General features: G+C 34.6%; 1 protein-coding gene across 2 annotated transcripts in view; it reads right to left on the minus strand.

The window, feature by feature from the left end:
• LOC128213652 (serine/threonine-protein phosphatase 6 regulatory ankyrin repeat subunit B-like) overlaps positions 1-27,705 on the minus strand; it is a 102,632-nt gene that overhangs the window by 32,908 nt on the left and 42,019 nt on the right. The window contains exons 1-3 of one of the 2 annotated variants that reach the window (XM_052919640.1): positions 5,257-5,451; positions 3,559-3,657; positions 540-638 (exon numbers count right to left, since the gene is read on the minus strand). In XM_052919640.1, coding sequence (XP_052775600.1) covers positions 540-638; positions 3,559-3,657; positions 5,257-5,337 — 279 coding nt within the window. In that variant the 5' untranslated portion in view covers positions 5,338-5,451. Of the gene's footprint in view, positions 1-539; positions 639-3,558; positions 3,658-5,256; positions 5,452-27,705 lie in introns of those variants that run through there. The other variant, XM_052919641.1, reaches the window with a different exon arrangement.

Here is a 27,705-nt window from a genome sequence, read left to right on the forward strand (position 1 = left end):
TTGGACTAGTTTGTGGAAGTGTTTGATGAAACTAATCACCTTATCAAACAACGAAGGCGGGGCTCTTTCAGCGGCTAAGACTGTCCTTTGTTTCATTTAAAATGGTGTCGTAAAAGAAAAGTTATCTTTGTTTTAAGTCTTCATTTTAAGCAAAATGTTTCCTTCCGACGTTGCACAAAGGACGTAATTTATCACGTGGTATACACACACTTGTATATAATATAAACAGATATTCAGATGTGCTGGCCTTTTGTAACACGTGTCTTTGACAAGCTGTGCATGTTTTGTCCATTGAACGAAAGTTACAGTTGACATATAAGCAATTTTAGAGACTGCTATTTTATAATTTGAATAATTTATAGTAGAGCGAACAGCAATTGTTCAAAGACATTCTTCCTTCACGACAATATCTTATGACCTATTGATCTAGGAAACTTGAGATAAAACATCATTATTGTTTTTTTCCATCATAATGCAGAGTTTGCATGTTACCATACCATATAATTCCTGGAAAAAAACTGCCGTGAAAAATTCCTTACCTTGACAGGAATATTCAGATCCGCATCCATCTGTAGCAAGAGCTTCACGCAAAGTAGGTGACCTTTTTCTGTCGCAATGTGAAGCGCTGTCTCCCCTTTCTGCAAGGAGAAAAAAAACGTTTCAATGTTTCACTGACCATTACAAGGCGGTTACCAAGACATCATTTTGATCAAGGAAAAATCTATGTTGATGCATGCGTGGTATATTAGTGTTGTTTGTACATTATATGTATCTCGCACAGTGTCTGTTATGTATGAATATTGTGCCTTTAAACGGAATCTTTGTGTTGCCCAATTGGCTTATCCATGTAGTTTTCCATTGCTATATACGACAGTAATACATAGAGGATATTCGTTGAGTTCACTGTACGATCGTATTTTATTTCACGAGTTTCATAGAAGAACATCTTTTCACGGGTGGCAAACCCACAAGTGGAAACATAGTTTGTCTGTGATCACGAGTGAAAATAAATATTGTATTGAAAATATAAAATTGATATTTTCACTGTTGCTATTTCACTGAAAAAAACTTCATATTAAATCGAAAAGCATGAAAGAAAATGGTTTCCAAAACAAACAATAACCATGTAAAGAGGCCAAACATACATTTAACCAGAAACACAAATCACCACATAGAAAATAACATATCTTTATTAATAACTGCTGGGGTAGCCGCCTAGGTACGGTCAGCGATACAGGAAAGTCACTGACAGTCTAAAAAAGTTGACGGTTTATGAGTACCAAACCATTCGGAACACCTCAGCCTTTTTTCGTCGAAAACAACCTCGGATGTATGTTATCATCTGTAGAAGTAGTTCGTACATTTTTGAATAATAGTTTAAGTAAATTGTAGTGTTTTGATGTGTATTTTGTATAAATAAGCTTACATTGATTGCCAGTGAAGTGTATTATTGCATAAATAAAACGATGTCCAAGAATCAAATCATCAATTTTAACTACTAAATTGCAATTACTACGCGATCTACCGGAAGCATAGTTAAATTTAAAGATTTCTGACATTGTAAACCGACATATACATCCTAGGTTATATTCAATGAAGCTTTGACATATCATCTGCCTTACTTTTCTCTGTGTTTAGCCTTGACATATTACCTGCCTTACTTTTCTCTGTGTTAAGCCTTGACATATCATCTGCCTTACTTTTCTCGTTGTGTTTAGCCTTGACATATCATCTGCCTTACTCTTCTCTGTGTTAAGCCTTGACATATCATCTGCCTTACTTTTCTCTGTGTGTTAAGCCTTGACATATCATCTGCCTTACTTTTCTCTGTGTTAAGCCTTGACATATCATCTTCATTACTTTTCTCTGTGTGTTAAGCCTTGAAATATCATCTTCATTACTTTTCTCGTTGTGTTAAGCCTTGACATATCATCTTCCTTACTTTTCTCGTTGTGTTTAGCCTTGACATATCATCTGCCTTACTCTTCTCGTTGTGTTAAGCCTTGACATATCATCTTCATTACTTTTCTCGTTGTGTTTAGCCTTGACATATCATCTGCCTTACTTTTCTCGTTGTGTTTAGCCTTGACATATCATCTGCCTTACTTTTCTCGTTGTGTTAAGCCTTGACATATCATCTGCCTTATTTTTCTCTGTGTTTAGCCTTGACATATCATCTGCCTTACTTTTCTCTGTGTTAAGCCTTGACATATCATCTTCCTTACTTTTGAATTACTAAAATAGGAATCTCTCTAACTTTGAAAAACAACAACAGAAAGCTAAAAAGATCGTATTCAATACTCCTTTATTTATTCCACTTTCTCAACAATGGTCAACACTATTCAAAGGTCCTCCTAACAATCTTTACTTTGGGTAATGGGATTTCTTGTTTCATTTTACAACGACCAATCAATGTTTTATGTATATTCAGTTTATCTTTGTTCATTTCACAGCAAGTCAGGGTGAATTTAGTTGCCTATGGTCGATGACCGGTTAGGGATTATTTAGGTAGGAAGGCATGCCTATGACAATGGAGGATAGGGACGATACGATTTTTTAAAACTTATATTTACTCTGATTTTAATATCTACATTTACTTCTTATCTTTCTAGCAGACAATAGTGAGCAGTGTACCAAGAACTAGGGATTGTCGAAAAGTGATCGTTTGCCCCCTAAGTCGGCGATAATGGATGATGATATTTTAAATAATAAATATCGCTATGAGTTAAATGATATCATGTATTAAATCACTGTTGTCTTTTTGCCAACATTTATTAGTTTAATCCATACTGCCCTCTCGATAGTTTTGACTACCAAAAAAATATTAGTGTTGTTGTTTTTTCAGGCAAATTGACCGAATGTAATATTCTATTATTCATGAACATGAGTGAGTAACAATTTTGGCTCATCTTCAGTTTTCAATAATGAAATTGACGATGAATCGAAATAACCACTTCTTTTATTTCGATCATCGCAAGTGGTTTTGGTCCGATTTTCAATCCATAAGATTTACTGATGCAATAACATTCCATGTTATTACTTGTCTCCTATGCAGTTTAATGTTACAAAAATGTGTAATTATTGTTTAAGATTGTATTTGCAACATACATTGAAAGATTGACCATTATTGTTCTTTAAATTAAAAATGTACAAGAAAATGAAAAATTGCAATTTTGTGTAATGAGACTAAAACGCAGACTCAAAACATAATAAGTACGGACCATGGTTGTATACGCAAGTGAAAATGGTAATTCTCTTCCTAAGTGCATGTTAGATTTCAGTGAGAAGAAAAGTGTCATGTACAATACCAAAAAGAACATTTATGTTCGTATTTATGATTCTGTATATGATAAGAAAAAATGCTTTGTTGAGTTCCTTGGTCATTTTATTGAAAGGGTTGTTAATATTATCGAAAGGAAATGTCGCCAACTGATGAGAAAACACTCTCATTTGAAGGAAATTGATCTTCCGAAAAGATAATGTGAAGTTTCAAATCCCATAAAAAAACTAATATGTTACCTCCACCTTAAGCAAAGTAAACTATGTATAAGATGTCACCTCGTTATAAGAATCAACGTGTTTTCTCTCTGCGAGGATGCAAATCGCCTCAAGGTCACCGTTGGTCGCAGCATCGTGCAGTGGAAATGGTCCATTATACTGAAATTGAAGTTGAAAACTGCCATAATATCGTTATGATTTATTCATAATTTTAATGCAGTTTTAAAACAGTACGACTGTAAGCTCCACTTTTAAGCGGGAGGAATAATTAAACTGCAAAATTTAAACTGGAAAAGCGCAATTGTAAGGAACATTTAAGAAGAACAGGCCATCTTATGCAATGCTTTGTTGTTACAACAGAATATACTAAAAATTTAGCTGGAATGGGTCCGTTATAAAGTAATTTCAAATGGAGAGGAGCTAGTAAACTTATTCAAAGAAAGGGCCACAATAAGGACATCATAATGGGAAAGCATGCGTCACACTGCAGTCAGTTGTTGTTGTTGTTTTGTAATTTTAAGTGGAAATGGTCATTTTACTGAACTCAATTTTAGTGGGAAATGATCGTAACACTGCAATTTATATGAAAAATGGTCGTTACAATGCAATTTATATGAAAAATGGTCGTTACACTGCAGTTTAAGTGAAAAATGATCGTTACCCTGCAGTTTAAGTGGTAAATGATCGTTACACTGCAGTTTAAGTGGTAAATGATCGTTACACTGCAGTTTAAGTGAAAAATGATCGTTACCCTGCAGTTTAAGTGGTAAATGATCGTTACACTGCAGTTTAAGTGGTAAATGGTCGTTACACTGCAGTTTAAGTGGTAAATGATCGTTACACTGCAGTTTAAGTGGTAAATGATCGTTACACTGCAGTTTAAGTGAAAAAAGATCGTTACACTGCAGTTTAAGTGGTAAATGGTCGTTACACTGCAATTTAAGTGAAAAGTGATCGTGCAGTTTAAGTGAAAAATGGTTGTTACACTGCAATTTAAGTGAAAAATAATCGTTACACTGCAGTTTAAGTGGTAAATGGTCGTTACAACGCAGTTTAAGTGGTAAATGGTCGTTACACTGCAACTTCAGTGGAAAATGGTTAATTATACCACAAATAAGGTACATTTAACGCTAACATTTCGATATGGTCTAAATTGAAAGAAGGTGAAAGCATATACAGATAAAAGTAAACGTGCAATAAATGTAAGTATAAATTGTTCACTTTCTTTTTTATTCAGTTTTGAGAAACTTTTCACAAATCTATAACTGAACTAAATATGTTTGATATAAGAATTACAGTATGGCTTTTTTACACTCAGAAGTGCAGTACGCTAGTACTTGTTACTCATTATAAGACGCATGTTTGTGTTCCCTATACAAGATACAAGAATCTTTATTTGAAGTGTCGGGTATGTGTTAACAAGAAACATTAGCTCAATGAGCTATTTTCCGACATGCATAATAGACAAAAAAACATATGAATAACATATCACACAAATAGCAATAAGCTTGTGACATTGAAAGCATATATGATAAAATGAACACATATTAGAGCAAGTATTTGCAAAAGTCGTTCATTTATAATATTCATGCATAGAGTATGGATGGACGCAACCAATCCTACTCCAAGACCAGTTAATATAAGTTATAGGTAAAGTACCGCAACAAACCAACTATTTAATATTGAGCAATTTAATGCGATTCAAATAAAACTAAAAAAAGATACTTGATTTAAACTGATAATTTTCAAAACATATACCTTGAACGAAATTTCTTCCCTTTCATCAATCTTTTTCAATTTGTCCTTTCTCCTTGACCCACTCATAACTGTTCTTAGCATGTATTTCACAATCTCAGATTTTAAAATAATTTAAAAAATATATTTTACATCACTTAATTGTTTGAAATATCAATTTTTACACGAACACCTATGTTAAGTCTCGTTTTTCCATCTTCTTCTCATGTGAATAATAAATATCGTCGATCTAAAACATAATAATAGGGGACACTACAGACTGACTCTATTTAATAGTATATCGCATATATCTAGCATTGCTTAGCTCATTGTCTTAATCAACGACACATCATTCTTAATACGACTAATTCATTATTCCGTTCACAAGCTAGATTTAATAATTACTTAAGCATTGTCTTAACCGTAAGAAGCGCACTGGATTACTCGTATACTATAGCTAGTTCTTTGTGCTTGATTACGGGACAGAAATCTGATATCTAGGCTTTGGTTAAATTAATATTAGACTTCAAGATATTAAATTCAAAATGCACTCAAAGATTTTTTTTTAAAAAGGACTTGAAGGTAACAAATAATAAACACCGTTGTCATATTCTGTTAATATCAATTTATTTTTCAAAGTCATACATGTATGTTAAATGATGATATTTCATTTACATGAAGAAAACAGTTTTTAAAGGGACTGTGTCACAGATTGGCACCAAAAAAAGTTTTTTCTGTAAAGAATCTCAGGACAATTATCTAATAGAATGTGTCGGAGACAGGGTTCGAACCCGCGTCGCCAAAATTGAAGTCAAGCGTCTTACTTATTGAGCTATTAAGGCTTATTCTAATCGGGTGACATAATTAAGCTATACACCTACCTCGGTAATATCACGTGATGACACCGACTAGCCAATCACGCATAAGGAATGAATTCTACCTGGTAGACATACCCAGTAATCCATTTTAATGGAAAAATACGAAATAACTGCTAAACTTAAATACATTGTAAACTATGTGGTACTTCAATGCATTGTACACATCGATGCCAAGTTTATGTCATTTTTCGACAATTTTCTTCTTTTTTCCCCTGCTATTTTATCATCTGTGAGACTGCCCCTTTAAGGGTAAGACGTTTAACATTGTCAGTATTCCTAAACACATGCTTTAACTTATAAAATTGACAGGCATTGACAATTTAGGTGCAATAACAGACGATGACAATGTTTAAAACATCTCTGACTCAATTACATTACCTAGTATACTGTAGAAATTTTGTTTTCAAGATTGATGGAAAGAGGAAGAAATTTCGTTCAAGGTTTTTTTTGCAAAATATAACAATTAAACGTTAAATAAACGAGGAAACAGCATGCACGGTATCTTAAAATATGGAATAGGAGAAGTAAAATATGTAAGCGAAATTATACAACGTGAACGGAACAAAACACGCCGAGCCAGTGGAAAGAAAGTCAAAGAGCACAAATATAGAGACTTAAGACACGAATAGCATGGTAACTCCACCGACAATTCTACATGTGAAGAGTCCAGCAAACCCAGTCACCGTGAACATGCCAAACGTTTGGACGAATGAAAACAACACAACAGGATAGTACAAAAGGGTACAGAAGATTAAATACAATTCAATGGAACGTCGAGAGGCATTTGAAGGAGAGTAACAAGAAAAGAAACCAAGGTTTTCTTTAAAATGACACTCTTATTGAAAATCAATACAAACACATGTATTACAAACATAAATTCTAAGTGATAACACTTTTAACTATTAGTACTTACTAAATAATTCATTTATTAAAAAAAATTACTGATGACAAGATTCTAACTGTGCATTCAATAGCTGAAAACGCATTTTTTTTAATGATTGGTGAGTGCTAAAATATTTACTCTGACCTACTATCGTCTCATAAGGTAGAAATACCGTGTGTTATGCACCTGTCTTTCAAATTAAACACAGTATCCTGCATAAGAACCACTGCTTTTGACTTTTAATCAGTCTTTTCGGTAAATTAAAACAATTGTATTATTTCTGGTGAATCTTATTTGGGAGTAAGATCCAAATAGACACGGTACGGAAAAGTCACTCAAAGACAGCAATGTGACATCTCAAGGTTTAAAACTATGTCTATATATAGTTTTATAATGAATGCATCATTTTACAAACAAGGAAGGAAAACAGAATGGAAATGGAATAGAACAATATATTACATATATGTACATATTCAGTGTAAACGAAGAAAAGAATCCAGAACTTGACGAACAGTCTCATGTATATGAGGCAGCATCGGCCAGCTGAAAACGGGTTTAAAGATAACTCTCAATAAAAGCCATTTGGATCATCAGGACTTCTTTAAGAGATAGCCAAACCTATGTAAGATGCATACGCCTTGGACACGAAACTTACCACAGCAAACAATTACATAAATGTAAACCAATCAAGAACTGTTAATGATATTATTAGGTGTTTAAGTGCTGTCATGAAAGTCAAGAAAGGAAAATAAACGTTATAGTAGAATATTGAACTGACGGTAGCAAATTTCTCATGCGAGTTTAGCAAAACGAGTGCAACCAAGAAAATGCAAAAAAGTGGACTCAATTTGCATCAAGATACATGACGCTAGTTGTCACTTAACCTTTAAAATTAACAATATAGGGACTTTATTTCGTAAATAAATAAAAGCACTTGGTTGATACTTAAATGCATGTATTTATTATTATTTATTTATTTCCCAATATCGAAATGGTTAGCGAAAACAAAAGCAATCACAGTGGATTTTAATCGGTTATAGAACACTCAAACACTTTTTATTCATTTGCATACACATGTTCATGAGACATGATTTTAACATGTCATTAGAACATAATAATTAAGTACACACAACGTATAAAGTACGGAATGCCGTCAGTGCCATCGCCTATGAATACGTTGATCTGAAACGCAATACTCGATAGTACGATGATGAAAACGCAAAATCACGAAATTACGATAACGAAAACACGAAAGTACGATGACGATAATACGACAGTACGATGATGAAAACGCGAAATCACGAAACTACGATGGTGAAAACGCGATAGTACGATAACGAAAACGCGATAATTCGACAGTACGATGATAAAAAACTCGAAATCACGAAATTACGATAACGAAAACGCGACGGTATGATGATGAATATGCGACAATACAGTAACTAAAATACGATAATACGGCAGTACGATGATGATAATGCGATATACATACTATCGTGTTTCACGATCGTAAAATCGCGTTTTCACCATCGTAATTTCATGATATAGCGTTTTTGTATGCAATTTGTAGCATCACGTTTTCACCACCGTACTGTCGTGGTATCATCATCGTACTGTCGCATTCTCACCATCGTATTTTCGCGTTTTTAAATTTATTAAGTCACGGGCTTAATTGGTGACCCGATATTGGAGGAAACCAAATAAGGGTGAGAGCGAAGCTCGATTCTGAATATGGTTTTCCAGCGACCCCTGTATCCCATATCGGGCCACCTACTAATCCCGTAACGTACATATCACGTCGACAACCTGTTTATTTGATCAATTTATGGGAACCGTTGCATTTAAACCCAATTCAAACCTAAAATATGTGTACTTAATGTACAGTCTTGTTTAATGAAAATGTTGAACCTCAAATATGTGTACTTGAGTCATATGCGCTTGATGAAAAAATGCTACATATGTGTGATTTAAACCAAAGAATATGTTTTTCTACATAATGTGTGACACTTTTATATATTCCGATGTCTGTCGTTTATAACTGCTATGTCATATGTTAATACTGCTCCTCCTGAACACATGTCGATCGATTGATCTAGGAAAAACACAAGCATAAAACCGTATACTTCAGTAGAAATGCAGTATAACGGCATTATCAATCGTACAGTCCACAACTGTCCATTTAGCGTTGAGCTCAACGAAGTCGGCATGTTACAAATCTTGTGGTCCTTAATCATGTTTGCTGTAAGTTGTAACCATGCCTTTGTGTCTAAAATCATGCCTCGTCAACCATCAATCTGTATGAATCAAATGTTCGTGCAAACCTTTTATCGTTAAATCGTTGACTACTGTGCTTGTGTTTCCATAGTAACACCGATCAATGTCAAGGTTACTGGCAAAAAAGTGTTTTGATCAGGCACGTTTAGTGTGCATGTGCATGTGGTATAAATGAGAACCAAACTACACCCGTAAAGGCGCAGCCATATAAGCATGGCATGTACAATATGTACTAACTGTGAACATGTGATTTTTATTTTGAACTTGACATTACGTAAGTGGTTGGTCTTTCTTCACAGTGTACCAATATGTTAATATATAGTGAGTATTGCCTAGGTTACAGGTCTTAATATTGTGAATACAATGACAATAATAAACCTTATTTGCACGTACACAAAGAAAAATATCCTACTTTCTTAAATTGATGGGAGCCATGCCACGGAATTACGTTGACAACAAAATAACGTTTAAGCCAAGAACAGAACACAACATTCATTTTATTCAGACTTATACAATGTACATTGCCTACATTTACATACATGGTTTCTTATATAATGTCTACGTGTATATATAACCTGTATTAAATGGTAAATGGAAATTTCTTTATAATGTTATAATAAGTCACACGGAAGTGTTCACATAATTATAAAACAACTTGCAAATTGTAAAACAATAGTCTAGTTAGAACTGTTGTTGAGTGTATGGTCTAAGCACAATTGGATTTTCTAATTAATTATAGGCCGAGTTATATGATTTAATTACAACTTTTGTTCAGCATTTGGTGTTAACGCGCAGGTGTATTCTCTCACCCTATCACACAAGTACATTTCAATACAAATAGTGTATTTTATTATTTTTTGCAAAAACAGTGAACAATTTACGTATATGTTATATTGAAAGCTTTTGTTGAAAGAAGGTCAACGTTTTTTTTCAGTATTATATTAATAATAAATCGATTTTGGTAAAATACACGCACTTATTGCCCATATTAATATATATTTTGTGATTAACCTCAACAAAACATGCTTTTAAACATGCAGCAACTTCACTAAAACAATCGTTATGCAATGGCATTTCTTTGTTATTATAAACACGAAAGGCAAGACCATGAAGACGCTCCTTCAACATAAACACAGTGAGTTTTAAAAGCACGTGCACAAATATTTTGCCAGTGACTTCCGTAGGCAAAATTTGTAAATGAAATACACCCATCACATTTGTAATTGTCCATGTGTAAGGATCCAAATTATAACGGATAAGCTAAAACATCAAAGAGGATGCATTTTCAACATTAAAATCGGAGAAAAATTAAAACATTCGTGACACAAGTTGCATTTATGTATCATGATAATCTGGAAAAGAACTTGTGACTTGATATTCTCATGTTTATTCTCCACACGTGAGGGTTAAACACGGTGTGCAAATCCGACATTCACAGTCATCAAAATACATTTGTGAAAGGTGTACATATTGAAGAGCATATTGCACGTGACAAAAAAGGATGGTCTTGTAAATAGCTGGGGATCATTCCGTCTGGAAGATGTTTTAACAAGTTCTCGAAAACTGTTTACAGCTCAGGTTAGTCGGTATGTAGCTTTTACTTGAGGGCCTTAACTTAAGGCCTTGTGGTCCCTAGATCATGGCATTGTGGTAAGATTGACACCGCCTCTATTATCACTAATTTGTAGTTTACTTAAGCATATACTCGTAAATACAATTAACGTCATTGTCTTCAAATTGATCCTGCACGATATGTTTCAGATTTATATTATAATAAATGAATATTGCGACACTTAATGATTGATTCATTTCTTAAACGTGTTTTTATTTATCTGTGTAGCATGGTGCTTTTTATGTATCTCGCAAGTTGTCTTTTTGTCCTTGTAGCATCATGAGCATGGACACGTTTTGTGTCTCTCACAAGTTGTCTTTTTGTCCTTGTAGCATCATGAGAATGGACACGTTTTATGTATCTCGCAAGTTGTCTTTTTGTCCTTGTAGCATCATGAGAATGGACACGTTTTATGTATCTCGCAAGTTGTCTTTTTGTCCTTGTAGCATCATGAGAATGAAGACGTTTTGTGTCTCTCACAAGTTGTCTTTTTGTCCTTGTAGCATCATGAGAATGAAGACGTTTTGTGTCTCTCGCAAGTTGTCTTTTTGTCCTTGTAGCATCATGAGAATGAAGACGTTTTGTGTATCTCGCAAGTTGTCTTTTTGTCCTTGTAGCATCATGAGAATGAAGACGTTTTGTGTCTCTCACAAGTTGTCTTTTTGTCCTTGTAGCATCATGAGAATGAAGACGTTTTGTGTCTCTTACAAGTTGTCTTTTTGTCCTTGTAGCATCATGAGAATGAAGACGTTTTGTGTCTCTCGCAAGTTGTCTTTTTGTCCTTGTAGCATCATGAGAATGAAGACGTTTTGTGTCTCTCACAAGTTGTCTTTTTGTCCTTGTAGCATCATGAGAATGAAGACGTTTTGTGTCTCTCACAAGTTGTCTTTTTGTCCTTGTAGCATCATGAGAATGAAGACGTTTTGTGTCTCTCACAAGTTGTCTTTTTGTCCTTGTAGCATCATGAGAATGAAGACGTTTTGTGTATCTCACAAGTTGTCTTTTTGTCCTTGTAGCATCATGAGAATGAAGACGTTTTGTGTCTCTCGCAAGTTGTCATTTTGTCCTTGTAGCATCATGAGAATGAAGACGTTTTATGTATCTCACAAGTTGTCATTTTGTCCTTGTAGCATCATGAGAATGAAGACGTTTTATGTATCTCGCAAGTTGTCTTTTTGTCCTTGTAGCATCATGAGAATGAAGACGTTTTGTGTATCTCACAAGTTGTCTTTTTGTCCTTGTAGCATCATGAGAATGAAGACGTTTTGTGTCTCTCGCAAGTTGTCTTTTTGTCCTTGTAGCATCATGAGAATGAAGACGTTTTGTGTCTCTCACAAGTTGTCTTTTTGTCCTTGTAGCATCATGAGAATGAAGACGTTTTGTGTCTCTCACAAGTTGTCTTTTTGTCCTTGTAGCACAATGAGAATGAAGACGTTTTGTGTATCTCACAAGTTGTCTTTTTGTCCTTGTTGCATCATGAGAATGAAGACGTTTTGTGTATCTCACAAGTTGTCTTTTTGTCCTTGTAGCATCATGAGAATGAAGACGTTTTGTGTATCTCGCAAGTTGTCTTTTTGTCCTTGTAGCATCATGAGAATGAAGACGTTTTGTGTATCTCGCAAGTTGTCTTTTTGTCCTTGTAGCATCATGAGAATGAAGACGTTTTATGTATCTCACAAGTTGTCTTTTTGTCCTTGTAGCATCATGAGAATGAAGACGTTTTATGTATCTCACAAGTTGTCTTTTTGTCCTTGTAGCATCATGAGAATGAAGACGTTTTGTGTCTCTCACAAGTTGTCTTTTTGTCCTTGTAGCATCATGAGAATGAAGACGTTTTGTGTCTCTCGCAAGTTGTCTTTTTGTCCTTGTAGCATCATGAGAATGAAGACGTTTTGTGTCTCTCGCAAGTTGTCTTTTTGTCCTTGTAGCATCATGAGAATGAAGACGTTTTGTGTCTCTCGCAAGTTGTCTTTTTGTCCTTGTAGCATCATGAGAATGAAGACGTTTTGTGTCTCTCACAAGTTGTCTTTTTGTCCTTGTAGCATCATGAGAATGAAGACGTTTTATGTATCTCACAAGTTGTCTTTTTGTCCTTGTAGCATCATGAGAATGAAGACGTTTTGTGTATCTCACAAGTTGTCTTTTTGTCCTTGTAGCATCATGAGAATGAAGACGTTTTATGTATCTCACAAGTTGTCTTTTTGTCCTTGTAGCATCATGAGAATGAAGACGTTTTATGTATCTCACAAGTTGTCTTTTTGTCCTTGTAGCATCATGAGAATGAAGACGTTTTGTGTCTCTCGCAAGTTGTCTTTTTGTCCTTGTAGCATCATGAGAATGAAGACGTTTTGTGTATCTCACAAGTTGTCTTTTTGTCCTTGTAGCATCATGAGAATGAAGACGTTTTATGTATCTCGCAAGTTGTCTTTTTGTCCTTGTAGCATCATGAGAATGAAGACGTTTTATGTATCTCGCAAGTTGTCTTTTTGTCCTTGTAGCATCATGAGAATGAAGACGTTTTATGTATCTCACAAGTTGTCTTTTTGTCCTTGTAGCATCATGAGAATGAAGACGTTTTGTGTATCTCACAAGTTGTCTTTTTGTCCTTGTAGCATCATGAGAATGAAGACGTTTTGTGTCTCTCGCAAGTTGTCTTTTTGTCCTTGTAGCATCATGAGCATGAAGACGTTTTGTGTATCTCGCAAGTTGTCTTTTTGTCCTTGTAGCATCATGAGAATGAAGACGTTTTGTGTCTCTCGCAAGTTGTCTTTTTGTCCTTGTAGCATCATGAGAATGAAGACGTTTTATGTATCTCACAAGTTGTCTTTTTGTCCTTGTAGCATCATGAGAATGAAGACGTTTTATGTATCTCACAAGTTGTCTTTTTGTCCTTGTAGCATCATGAGAATGAAGACGTTTTGTGTATCTCACAAGTTGTCTTTTTGTCCTTGTAGCATCATGAGAATGAAGACGTTTTGTGTCTCTCGCAAGTTGTCTTTTTGTCCTTGTAGCATCATGAGAATGAAGACGTTTTATGTATCTCACAAGTTGTCTTTTTGTCCTTGTAGCATCATGAGAATGAAGACGTTTTGTGTATCTCGCAAGTTGTCTTTTTGTCCTTGTAGCATCATGAGAATGAAGACGTTTTGTGTCTCTCGCAAGTTGTCTTTTTGTCCTTGTAGCATCATGAGAATGAAGACGTTTTGTGTATCTCACAAGTTGTCTTTTTGTCCTTGTAGCATCATGAGAATGAAGACGTTTTGTGTATCTCTTGTGCAAAAATCGGCATTTCGATGATATGAATCTATACCAAGTATACAATAATGACGGCATCAGGTCAACAGACATACGAAGATAGAGTTAAATTGGCTGAAAGCAAAGATCACACAGCAAACGAACATGTCCGGATCGATTTCTTTTCGGTTGTTTAAAAAATACCATGTGAACATATATACCAACTTACGTTATAGGGATCAATACAATCACGATTCTCTGCCACACGTGATCATGAATCAGCATTTTACTTGCGTTCATGTTATTCATGTTATTATTGCCAACTGCTGATACATGATTCAAGTGATAAAAAACTAGTGTAAATATATGGAATAGTGACTCACGCATGGTGTTATTAGTGTTCTGCTAAAATATCCTTGATGGTGAAAATCGTTATACACCATGTTTATAATCGTTATACACCATGTTTATAATCGTTATACACCATGTTTATAATTTTCTTTCTATAATTGAAGAAAACCATACATATGAACGCATTAACTTTATTTTGCGTTTAAGATAAAGATACGTATGGGTATGTATTAAACGTTCTCGGTCCCATTGCAAAGAAAAAGACAAACTTGTTTGTTATCTTTGTATATAAACACAACACATCACTCATATATTTGCATGAACCAGATTGCTTAAATTATGCATTTGTCATTGCGACCATTGTCTTTTCTTGTACATAAACTGAATTAAATCATTTGTGAATTATACTAACACATGTATTGTTTGCAACGTTTTCTTAGTCGAGCAGTCGCATGGGTGTCCATATATAATTGAATAGTACATTGTAGCAGCCAGACTTTCGCTTCGGGTGATTTCATTTACCTGCATAAGATGACTGTGTTGAAATGTATATATTTTCGTTTGCTTTATTTTTATTGTCTTTATGCTGCTTTGGAGAATAAATGTTCCAATATGCTCTTATTTATACGATAAGGGACACGTGTGATAAGGCAATATGTCATCTAGACTGGCCTTTCCCTTTATTGAGTTCTTTGCCTGAGTGATTCGTGAGTCGACCCCTGAAAATCACATTTGTCAAAACGTGACATTGGTGAAAACACGAATATGAGCCCTTCACAAACTTGACCTTCAACACGCATCTTGGCAAACTGGTAAATACACGGTAAAACAAACATCCTTTGTTTATCATGACATTCATTATTGAGTCAACATGTAGAGAATCAAAACAAGGGTTGTGACGCAATATGAGTGGCGCTTTACTAAAAAGATAAGTAAGGCCACTACTTTTATATAAATTGGTTTACAAAACCGGCGGGTCTAATTTTCCGAAAAGTACAAAAAAAATAAAAAATGATTTTCACTTTTTTTTTCAAAATTACTTTCCCGACCGTATTGATTTTGGTGCGAAACGAAAGAAAAACGAACAGATAAGAGTACGAATGCAGTAGATCTCGACTGGTTTGTTGTTTCTTAGGCGTATTCGCCAATTTATAGTGATAGCATGTGTGCCAGTCAACTGTTATGGCAGCGCCGTTGGCAATGGTAGAATTGACGATAGCAGTCATTCTTTGTATGAAATAATTAATTTAAATATGCAGGAGTTGTTAAAATAACAATAGCAATAAACACTAGCAAATTTAACAGCCGACACGAACAATAACTGTCACGTGATTGTTGTTTTTCCCCGCCAATTTAGGTCATGAAAATATTGTTGTTTATAGATAAAAAATAAAAGTGTCAGCGGCTGCCATCGAATTAGTAGACACAAATATCTGAAAATAATGTGTGAGAAAAACATTTTATAACATGTTATGGTTAAATATCAAATAACAGTGCACTAAGTGTGAGTGGTGAAATCGAAAGTAAAATTTCTAAGTTGACACCGGTGACCTAGTTTCAAAAGTTCGGTCGGTGGTGTTTATGGATTTTAAATCACAGAATGGTTTGGAAATACTTGTCATTGAGTCAATGTAAAGCTTGTGTTTATTTTAGACTACATGTTTATTCATGTTTGGGATAGAAGAGTAAAAACAATGACAGAGTTAAACACATGTGTCAATGACATTTACTAATGCCTGCGAGTTGTGTGCAGAACATTTAGATAAAACAACACGGAAAACTATTTTGAATAAGCCCATTTCAATTTGTAATGAGCTTGATAGTTCACTGTTAATGAAATTTGTTGTTGTAACCAAGGAATACTCTTTAAAATGAAAAATAAACAAGCATGAAGTATAGATGCCCTGTGAATGCATGTATACACAAAATGGCGGAGTTGGAAGAAGATGAAAATATCTGATACATAATTATGGATTTCTCTGTCAGTTTACTATCATTGGTACATAATGTTAAGTCACATACTAGATTTATTATTTTGCTATGTGATTTTTATGTACTGATGTGGTAATGTGCTGCAAGATTTGAATTTGAAATGGATTTGGTGAACATCCCATGGAAATTATCCCTGTCTGAAAATATCCGGACTTTGCATGGATCGGGTAACATGCAACTAGTACCAAGCATGGTAAGGGTTATTAAAACTCAAATCTAGGTCTAGTTTTGTTTTTAGTTTTTCAGGAATTGTTTTCATAATATTAAAACTCTAATGTCTTCATAAACTGTTATTTCCTTATTTTCAAAATTGGTAATTATTTCACTTTATTGACATTTTCCAATATTGAAAAAAACTGAAACAACATTTAGAAAATGTAATGAATTGTTTTATTACAGTGCAATTTTTGTGTATTTTAATGCGTAAAATTCGCTTTTTCTTCTTTTTTTAATTTTTTATATTGGTCAGTTTTTAAGTGTTCTGCATTCACTTTTGCTTTAGCATACCGTTAAAGCTAAACAAATGTCTTGCTGAGTGATATTCAATGTATCTTTGATAGTTTATACGTGTAAACATGTTAAAATGTCAAGCAAATGATATAAATTTTCAATGTTTTTATGTTGTTCTCTGATTTTCACCCTTTAAGGGTATGTTTTGTGACTTTTTTCCTTTTTTTTTTTTTTTCGACCACCCGGTGGACATTTTTACCAAAAATTCTTGTAACCCAAAAAATAAAAAAGGAGTGGCCTAATATTCTGAAAAACATATTTTTTTAAACAACAAAATGAATCATATGTATGTGAAATCGTTTCACATCATTTACGATAGTGGCTAATCCTCAGAAGGTTAGAAAACTGGAATAATGAATCCAATTTAGAAGGAATTAAAACCAAACCTGAAAACTGAATATGCTCTTATTGATAGATGAATGTACACTTGTGATAAGAAATTATGTCATCTATGCTGGCCTTTACCTTCATGAAGTTCTTTTCCTGAGTGAGTCGTGAGTGGAGCCCTGAAAATCTAAATTGTCAACATGGCAAGCTGTTGATTCATAGTAAAACAAATATTATTTGTATATCACAGCATTTAATATTGAGTCAACGAGTAGAGAATCAAAACAAGTTATGACACGCAATAGGACAGAGCGGTGTTAAATCACAAAAAAATATAAGTAGTATTCTGATTATAGCATATCTTTGTAAATGGACGGTTGATTTCTACTCCTACCTCAATCGCGCCTGTTGTGGAAATAATTCATATGTATGTATGATTCAAAACCGTAAAAACAAAACTTAACAAGTATATGCTTTCTTCATTAGTTGAACTATTTTTGAGTTTATTATATCGTCAGACTTCTGTCATCCATAACTGCTACATTCTTCTCCTCCTAAACATATAGACTTATTTTCGTTGAATCTTCGCAAGCATAAATCCGTATATTTTAGAAGAAAAGAATAATAACAACTTTATCAATCGTATTGTCGGCAACTGTCCATTGAACTTTAGCTCCAAGAAGTCGATATGAAGCTAATTTTGTGGTCCTCAAAGTCATGCCCTTGTGTTCAAAACGTTGATAGCCTCGTCATCTCAATTTGTATCAATCAAATATGTTTATTGTTAAATCATTGGCCTCTGGGCTTGTCCCTATAGTTTCCATGATATTATTAAAACAGATCAACTAATAGAAAGAAGTTTCTTCTGATCAGACTAAATTAAGTCTGCATTTGCATGTGATATAAATGATAACCAAACTACACCCGTTTTGGCGCAGCAATATAAGCATAACAGGTACAATATAATGCCGCGGAAGTACAGATGCCTTAAATTTAACAATTCCTTTTAATTCAAGTTTTGATCGATTTCTGTATTGAGAAAACGTATTTTACATTTATATTTTCTGAGTATTATGACCTTTATCTTTTTATTAATAATCCCTCTTACATGGTCTACTTAGAACTTTAGTTGAGTATATGGCATAAGCACAGGTGGTTTTTCTATTGAAGTATATACCGCCTCTCATAACATGAACACGATGAGTTTTAAAGGCACTAGTAAAAATATTCTGACAGAAACTTTTGTTGACAAAAATTGTAAATAGACAACAGCTATTACGTTTGTAATTGTCCATGTGTAAAGTCAAATTGGGTGTAAATCATAGATCAAGCCGGGAACAAAAATAAAACATTCATGACACAGGTCAGTGGCAATAATGTATCAATATAGGTGAGAATGTAGGGAAGAACATGTGAGTTATTATATTAGCTTTGGTACAGTTTAAAAACCTCTTTCTATAAGTGTAAAATGCATATATATGTTTTGCAAGTCATGTTTATTCTCAACACGTGAGGGTTGAACACGGTATGCAGATCCGATATTCACAGTTATCAAGAATCATTTGTGAAAGCTGTGCAAATAGAATGTGACAAAGAGGATGGTCTCGTAACTAGCTGGCGGTCATTCCGTCTGGGAGATGTTTTCAACATTTCGTGATAACGGTTAATAGATCAGGTTAGTCGGTATGTAGATTTCGATTGTGGTCATTTACTCATGGCCTTGTGGTCAAATTGAGACCGCCTCTTTAATCGTTATTTTGTACTTTACGAACGCAAATATTTTCTTAAATGCGTTCTACGTCATCGTCTTCAAATTGACTCTGGTTCCGATGAGGCTTATAATTTTAAGTTTGTTATTATTATTTATGAATGTGTGAACCGCTCTGATTGATACATTTTATATGAATGCGTAATCGGTCCTTGTAGCATGGTTACTTTGTGTGTCTCCCGTCAGTTCTTTAAGGCCTTGAACCAGGTGCCTTAACGTTATATTTTGGCACTGGTTTGCCCGTGTATTTTCCATTGTTTAATTCTTAAACACAAGCACAAACCATGTAGCATTAGATTGGCATAATATTTGGTACCGTACAAGAATCGGCATTGCGATGAATCGATCCTCTCCCCAAGTTTGTAAGAATAATGGCATCGTGTTTACAATTACACGAAGATATCATTTAACTGGTTAAAAGCAAAGATAAAACAGAAAACGGCAACACCTGGATCGATTTTATTCGGTTGTTGAGAGTATTGAATGGTTGTAAAGCACGTGAACATATACTAAATAACGTTATAAGCATCAATACAATAATTTCAGATAATCACGATTGTCCACCACACGTGAGTATGACTGTGCATTTGACTTGTGCTTATGCTATTATTTCAAACTGTTGATGATATTACAAGCCACGTTGGCAAGCTTGGAAATAGTTTCCTGGATGTTGAAAATTGTTATAAACCATGTTTAATATCATCTTGTACATAGACTCATATAATTAGTGAACTAATATAATGAATGCATTTTTTTGCAAGATTTTACTTAGTGGAGCTGTCGGATGGGGGTTCATATGTGACTGCATCGTACACTTGAGCAGCCAGACTTTCGCTTCGTCTGATTTAATTTATCTGCATAAGATGACCGTATCAAAATGTATATTCTTTCGTTTGCTTTATACTTGATTGTCTTAGTACTGGTTCGGAGAATAAATGTTTCAAAATGTTCTTATCGTTAGACATGAATAGACGGCCTTCGTAAACTTGACCTTCTACAAGCTGTTCATGTTTACCGTCTTGGCAAGCTGTTGATACATAGTTAAACATATGTTTGTTTATCACAGCATTTACTATTGAGTCAACGTGTAGAGAATGAAAACAAGTTATGTCACGCAATAGGATAGAGTGGTGCTATACTAAAAATATATAAGAAGTATTCTGATACTAGTATGATCATTGTTAACGGACGGCTGATTTCTACTGCTATATGATATATATACATAATTCACCTCCTAAACATGTGGACCGATTGTCATAGAAACTTCGCAAGCATAAAACCGTATATTTAAGGAGAAACGAATTCTACCGACATATTCAATCGTATTGTCCACAACTGTCCATTGAGCTTTGAGTTCAACAAAGACGGCATGTTACAAATCTTGTGTTCCTTAATCATGTTTGCAAAAATCATGCCCCTGTGTTCAAAGTCATACCTCGTCAACCATCAAATATGATTTATCATTTGCTTCTGTGCTTGCTCCTGTAGTTTTCATGATATTACCAAAACTGATCGATGACAAGGCTACTGGTAAAAAGGTTTCTTCTGATCAGACACGTTTTGTGTGCATGTGCATGTGGTATAAATGATAACAAAACACCCGTTAAGGTGCAGCAATTTAAGCATGGCATGTACATTATTGGCTATCTTTGAGCATGTTTTTTTTGTAAACTTAACATTGCGTAAGATGTTGGTTTTTCTTCCAGTGTATCAAACTGCTAACATATTGTGAGAATTGCCTAGGTTACAGGTAAAAAACTACCATAAAATGACAACAATAAACCTTATTTGGACGAAAATAAAGAATAATATTATACATGCTTAAATAGATGGCAGTCATACCACGGAAGTACTGATAATAACAGAAACTTCATTCAGATTTGTACATTGTAACAATAATTGTAGTCTGAACTTAACATTTATCTTTCAACATTCAATAAAGTATATCTAACAAGTGCTTCTTTGATATGAAATGCTAATTCAGTTAAGTCACTCTTTTCATTTTGAGACGTTCAATACATTTAGTTTTTTTAACAAAGTGAAACTAAACGATGCACTCAAAGAGAATACATAAGCCTGCTCAGCGGAACTAGGGCATTCTCGACAACATACTGTTTTTGCAGATGCTTACAATTTAATTCAAGTCTTGGTCGATTTCTGTGTTGAGAAAAAGTATTTTTACATTTATAATGTCTGAGTATTACGACATCTTTTTATTATTAGTCCCTCTAATATGGCCTAGTTAGAACCTTTGTTGAATATATGGTATAAGCGCAGGTGGATTTTCTATTGAAGGAAAGGCGTCTTATATGATTTAATAACAACCTTTATAAAGCAGTTAGTGGTATAAGCTCAGGTGCATTCTCTAATTCAATCACACAATTATAATATAATATAAAAAAGTTATTTCATTATTTATGCCATTGCGGTGAATCAATTACGCAAATGCCTTTACATTAAAAGTTTTTATATTGAAAGAATGTCAACGTTATTTCGGTATAAAAAGTGTAAGTCGATAGTTTGTAAAGAAAAGCACCTATTGCCCGCAACATTATATATTTTGTAATCAATTTCAACCAAAGACGGCAATTATATAACAACTTTACATAAACAATCGTTATGCAATGCCATATCGTTGTTAATACTATAAACACGACGGGCAGTGCCGTGAAGATCACTTAACATAACCGCGGCGAGTATTAAAAGCACGTGCACAAATATTATGCCAGTGACTCCGTTAGGCATTTATAAACGCACAACATCCATCAGATTTGTAATTGTACATGTGGAAGAATCAAGAAGACAAAAATATAAGTCAATGTGGATGCAAATTCAAGATTAAGATTGGAGCAAAATTAAAACATTCGTGACTTCAAACTTGTGTGTTGATATTTTAGCTTTGGGTACATTTATTAAAACCTCTTTCCATAAGTGTAGAATGTATAAATATATAAGTGTTTTGCAAGTCATGATTATTCTCAACACGTGAGGGTTGTACATGACATGTAAATCCGATAATCACAGTTATCAAGAAACATTCCTGAAACCTGTACCTATTGAAGTGCAAATTGAATGTGACATAAAGGATGGTCTCGCAAATAGCTGGCGGTCATTCCGTCTGGAAGATGTTTTCAACATTTCGTGATAACTGTTAATATATCAGGCTAGTCGGTGTGGAGCTTCCGCTTGTGTTCATTTACTCATGTTTTTGTGGTCAAATTGAGGCCGCTTCTTTTACCATTGATTTTAAGGCATATATTCGTTAATACATATAACTTCGTTGTAACAAATTGATTCAGAACGATATGTTTATGATTATTATTTTTAATGAATGTTTTGATTGATTGATTGATTGATAAAAAAGTTTAATGTATTTAAATGAGTTCGATATTTGTGCTTGTAGCATGGTGACGTTGGCTTTCTCTCAATAGTTGTCTCTCAGACCTTGAACCATGTGCAACTTGGTTATAATTTGGCATTAGTCTGTCTGTTTTCACTGTATGATTCATAAACCCAACCAGAAACCATGTACCAAGAGCTTGGCATGATATTTGTTGCCGTACAAGAATCGGCATTTTCATGATATGACCCTCTTCAAAGAATGCTAGAAGAATGCATTAGTCTGTCTGTTTTCACTGTATGATTCATAAACCCAACCAGAAACCATGTACCAAGAGCTTGGCATGATATTTGTTGCCGTACAAGAATCGGCATTTTCATGATATGACCCTCTTCAAAGAATGCTAAAAGAATGCATTAGTCTGTCTGTTTTCACTGTATGATTCATAAACCCAACCAGAAACCATGTACCAAGAGCTTGGCATGATATTTGTTGCCGTACAAGAATCGGCATTTTCATGATATGACCCTCTTCAAAGAATGCTAGAAGAATGGCATCATGTTTACAGAGACCCAAAGATATCGTTTATTGGTTAAAGCAAAGATCAAACAGAAAATGGCCACACTTGGACCGATTTTTTTTTGGCTGTTGAGAACATTTAACGCTTGAAAAAACTTACCACGTGAACATATTCTAACTACTGGTATTATCATCAATAAATCAGTTCAGATGATCACGAGTGTCGACCACACGTGATTATGACTCCGCATTTTACTTGTGATTACTGCAAACTGTTGATACCTGATACAAGGGACAAAAATCACGTCTACTATTAAATTTGTCATAAATTCAACACGTGGACGAGCCAGGAAAGAGTGACGCACGCATGCTGTTAATCAGTATTCAGCTAAAATATCCTGGATGGTGAAAATTGTTATATGCCATTTTTATAATTTTCTTTTAATAATTGAGAAAATTTACATATGAACGCCTTAACCTTTTTCGTTTAATATAAAGATACGTATGGGTATGCATTTAACCTTCTCGGTTCCATTGCAAAGGAAAAGACAAACTTGGTTGATATCTTTGTATATGAGCGCAACACATATCACTCAAATGTAAGTATGAAGCAATGTCTTTTTGGGCCTCAACCAGTTGGCTTAAATCATGTCATTGTTGTCACTATTGTCCCCGCGACTTGTGTCATTTTTTGTACATAGTCGTAATAAAATCATTATTTACTCTAATAATAAGTGCATTGTTTGTAACTTTTACTGAGTCGAGCTGTCGAATGGGTGTCCATATGATTGCATCGGAGCAGCCAGACTTTCGCTTCGTCTGAATTAATTTATCTGAAAAATATGACTGTACCGAATGTATATATACCTTCGTTTGCTTTATACTTAATTGTTTTGATACTGGTTTGAATAATATATGTTCCAATATGCTCTTATTTTTAAAAGAAGGGACACGTGTGATAAGGAAATATGTCATCTAGACTGGCCTTTCCCTTTATTGAGTTCTTTGCCTGAGTGATTCGTGAGTCGACCCCTGAAAATCACATTTGTCAAAACGTGACATTGGTGAAAACACGAATATGAGCCCTTCACAAACTTGACCTTCAACCCGCATCTTGGCAAACTGGTAAATACACGGTAAAACAAACATCCTTTGTTTATCATGACATTCATTATTGAGTCAACATGTAGAGAATCAAAACAAGGGTTGTGACGCAATATGAGTGGCGCTTTACTAAAAAGATAAGTAATATTCTGAAAAACATATATTTTTTAAACAACATAATGAAACATATGTATGTGCAATGGTTTAACATCTAAAACGATAGTGGCTGAGTCCCAGAAGGTTGGAAACCTGGAATAATGAATCCAATTTAAGAAAATACAACAGATAAAACCAAACCTGAAATCAAATCAAAATCATCCTATCAAACGTTTCAGTTGTATATGATCTGGGTAATCACGCTGGATGTTGTTTGTCAAGTCGTGTACACACGTGAACATTGAACTTGGCATGATACTCCTGATATTCACAGTTATCAAAACATTCGTGGAAAGGGTATATGTAATGTGACAAAAGGATGGTCCGTTAATTAACTGGCGGTCTCTTTTATCAAGAATTGTACGAGCATGTTCGTACATTAGTAAGCGCTTAATTGATAGGAAATCGCCTGGAGGAAGCCTGGTGACACACCCCATGCATTATATGTCCTTTTAAAATATATATGTTTACAGAATTTCAGTAAATCAATGGGTTTTATAGTTTAAGCTGCTTATAATAATATTGTGAAGTCTTATGTTTGATCGTTGTTATGATTTTTCCACGTCTAATATAGGAGTGAGACAAGGTGAACATTATGACATCTCTTATTTTCTCTCATAACTTAAAACCTTTCAGTATGTGTATGCTACAAGTATAATGACATAACCTGCAAACGATCTGCAAAATACGACTGATGCTTATAATAGTAACTGCACTCATTGGAACCGAACTATAAATGCAACAAAGTCTATAATAGTTGTCTGTTCCAAGGGTAGACCATCAAAATTCACACTTAATAATCAACCACATGTATCTTTAAACGTATATAAGTTTTTAGGAGATATGTTTAAACAAGAGGCCCAAAAGGGCCTATGCTCTACTGGCATGGCTTTTGTGTTCATATCAATCCAGAGCATGTATGTATGGGTAAAAGGCAACAGACATATAGTTTATGTTTTGTGTTTGGGTTACCTGAAAACGTTCCACGTTCAACATCTGAGCCCAGAAAGTATTGTAAGCAGATTAGTTGCATGAACTATTTTAATATGTGCCAAGTAAAAGTCATCTCACAAACAAAATGCTTTCAAAACTGTACTCATAGTAAAAATGTTCTGTAGTTTCAAAAGTTAAAAAAAGCTGGTCAAAGTCAAGGGCATCCTAGGACAACATTGATCAATTTGAACAAACATTCACAATTAATTGTGCTGAGATGAATGCACGAACACACAAAAAGATTTTCAAACCTTTCCAGATTTATGTTTACCAAACCTGTGAACCCTGGGCGTGGCCAGTAATGACACCAGGTACATAACTTTCACAACCAATTGTTTTAAGATGAATGTGCAAACTACAGAACTTAAAGCTAAAAAATGGCCTTTGGGCTTTCAACAAGAACAAGGCAGAGTAATTCACAAAATCAACTGAAGAAGCAAAAAGCAAATTGTCTCTTTTAATCCTAGACTTGCAAATTGTCTCCCTTAATTCTAGACTTGAATTTACATGTACATGTGAGCTTGGCTAAAAATAGAATTCGCTCATGCAGACCTGGTTAACGAAAGGAACCAAGCTCTAATTGATTTCTAAATACTGTACAAGTTTCATCGAGATACAATTAAAACTGAAGACTGTATCGCGTTAACAAGAAATTGTTTACAGACGCACGGACGCACATACTACGTACACATTACCATCGCATAAGCTCTTCTGGCCTTTGGCCAGTAGAGCTAAGAACGGGGTATTTATATAAAAATAAGACTCATGTTGGCAACCAAACCATCATTTGTTTAACCATTCTTGTACAAACATCATTATATATACGAAATAAATAAATTATTCATGCGAGTTATAAATAAGTTGATCGAAAATGTCGGGTCTTATTATAAGACAGAATCGTTGAACACTCTTTCTTGTAATATATGTTATGCAGTATGTCTATTGTTCTAGTATGTTTTTATAAGTACACAATTGTTAGGAAATGCATTTTCACCAATGCGGATATTACACCGTTGCTCGGATTTAACATCACTAATTAGTGGTTATCACATTGAAATAATGTACTCTAACGATGGTGCACAATGATTTATATCACATACACATATGATTTGTTTATTGTTGATTGTATATTTTATATCTTCTAATATTTTTAATAATTCCATCATGTTCATGTGAGCCTTTACAAGGCATTGTCTATAGTATTTGCTTCATTATGTTTATGTTCTACATTATTTTGAGAGAATAAACGTGTGATAATTAACTGAAACCTTTTTTCTAGACTTGAATGGCATGGATGTATATATGCCATGAATAACAAGTCCTCAAGTGCTTCAAATTTCCCGGTCCTACACTCCAATGACTGTTTGGTGTCACGGATACACCTCTTATAACGCCGTTCATAGGTCTTTGTGAGACTAGGAATTGAACTTGAGATCCGCTCACCAGAAAGGGTTGTTCTACGACCAGCCACAGTGGCGGTATGATAACGATGGTGATTCCAATCATATAAGTTGCCTTTATGACAGTCTTAGAGTGGCGGTATGATGGTGATAACGATGGTGATTTCAATCATGTAAGTTGCCTTTATGACAGTCTTACAGTGGCGGTATGATGGTGATAACGATGGTGATTTTAATCATGTAAGTTGCCTTTATGACAGTCTTACAGTGGCGGTATGGCGGTGATAACGATGGTGACTTCAATCATGTAAGTTGCCTTTATGACAGTCTTACAGTGGCGGTATGATGGTGATAACGATGGTGATTTCAATCATGTAAGTTACCGTTGAAGTCATGTAAGTTGCCTTTATGACAGTCTTACAGTGGCAGTATGATGGTGATAACGATGGTGACTTCAATCATGTAAGTTGCCTTTGAAGTCATGTAAGTTGCCTTTATGACAGTCTAACAGTGGCGGTATGATGGTGATAACAATGGTGATTTCAATCATGTAAGTTGCCTTTATGACAGTCTTACAGTGGCGGTATGATGGTGATAACAATGGTGATTTCAATAATGTAAGTTGCCTTTATGGCAGTCTTACAGTGGCGGCATAATGGTGGGTGATAATAATGGTGCTTTCAATCATGTAAGTTGCCTTTATGACAGTCTTACAGTGGCGGTATGGTGGTGATAGCGATGGTGATTTCAATCATGTAAGTTGCCTTTATGACAGTCATACAGTGGCGGTATGATGGTGATAACGATGGTGATTTCAATCATGTAAGTTGCCTTTATGACAGTCTTACAGTGGCGGTATGATGAAGCTAACGAGGGTGATTTCAATCATGTAAGTTGCCTTTATAACAGTCTTACAGTGGCGGTATGATGGTGATAACGATGTTGATTTCAATCTTGTAAGTTGCCTTTATGACAGTCTTACATTGGCGGTATGATGGCGATAACGATGGTGATTTCAATCATGTAAGTTACCGTTGAATTCATGTAAGTTGCCTTTATGACAGTCTTACAGTGGCGGTATGATGGTGATAACGATGGTGACTTTAATCATGTAAGTTGCCTTTGAAGTCAT

Source organism: Mya arenaria, chromosome 13, assembly GCF_026914265.1.
Source record: "Mya arenaria isolate MELC-2E11 chromosome 13, ASM2691426v1".
Lineage (NCBI taxonomy): Eukaryota > Metazoa > Mollusca > Bivalvia > Myida > Myidae > Mya > Mya arenaria.